Source organism: Entamoeba dispar, genomic scaffold, assembly GCF_000209125.1.
Source record: "Entamoeba dispar SAW760 scf_1105229459525 genomic scaffold, whole genome shotgun sequence".
Taxonomy (NCBI): Eukaryota; Evosea; order Mastigamoebida; family Endamoebidae; genus Entamoeba; species Entamoeba dispar.
The window spans coordinates 1-1,000 of record NW_001853736.1 but is presented as its reverse complement, the minus strand read 5'-3'; the positions used below and the strand labels follow the sequence as shown (position 1 = coordinate 1,000).

Genomic DNA, 1,000 nt, shown 5'->3' with positions numbered 1-1,000 from the left:
ATATTGGAGTTAAATATTTTGCAAGTGTGGATTATATTGTTTAGTTCAACCCAAACACACCATATGAAATCATTTATGAGTATGGAAGAATAATGATGAATGAAGCAAATCCAATCATTCAAAGAAATATGAGATGTATTGTTATGAAAGTGATTGAGAGTTGTTATGAAATGAAGAAAGACACCACAGAAATACGACAAATCATCGATAGAAAAACATGTGATATGGATAAAGTTATTGAACTGGCATTGAAATATAAAGATGAAAGAACAATATTGATGATTAGAAGAAAGAAAGGAGAAATTAAAGAATGTTTTAGAAATCTTCAAAGCAGAAGTATCACATGTTTAAATGAAATAGACAAACAAAATCAAAATCAAAATGAAGAAGAAAGAAAAGAAAAGGAAGAAGAAATAACTAAAATGTATGAAGGAATTATGGAAGATCTCAAAGAAGTAAGTGAAACATTTCGATTAAGAGATATAACTAGAAATGAAGAATGTGTTGAAGTGATGAAGAAATGTAATGAAATAATGAAGAGAAGAAATGAATATTATGAAGAATACAAGAAAGTGTATCGAGAAATAGTTGAAATAGAAATTTCAAATATACCAATAAAAGAAGGAATTGAATTTTGTTGTAAAATCACAGAAGGAGTTTTATTAAGAATGGTGTTAAGTGATTTAATCAAACAAAGCCAATCGAAATTAACAATGTACAAAACACTTCAAATGATTTCAAATGAACAACTAAACCAAACAATACAACAACATAACAAAGAATTAAAAAAAGGAAATATTACAACAAAAGAATGTGTTGTTTGTCATAAAGAAAAGGATGAATTAATCAATGTATTTGGATGTGGTCATAGTTATCATTCAACATGTTTAAAATCATCAGGAATATGTTTAGAATGTAATCATCTTATGAAATAATTAGTTTTAATCAACAACGTGATTACATTGTTGTTGTTATATCATTTGAAATGATTATTGACAAT

The 1,000-nt window shown here is 26.2% G+C and overlaps 1 protein-coding gene across 1 annotated transcript, besides 1 other annotated feature; it reads left to right on the top strand.

Moving 5' to 3' along the window:
* Positions 1–44: 44 nt before the first annotated feature.
* EDI_073140 (uncharacterized protein) lies at positions 45–935 on the top strand (the record flags this gene model as incomplete). The annotated part of the gene is made up of 1 exon (XM_001735902.1): positions 45–935. A coding segment is annotated over one exon (891 nt), but the record flags the coding sequence as incomplete, so codon positions are not given.
* Positions 379–413: a microsatellite.
* Positions 936–1,000: the final 65 nt, after the last annotated feature.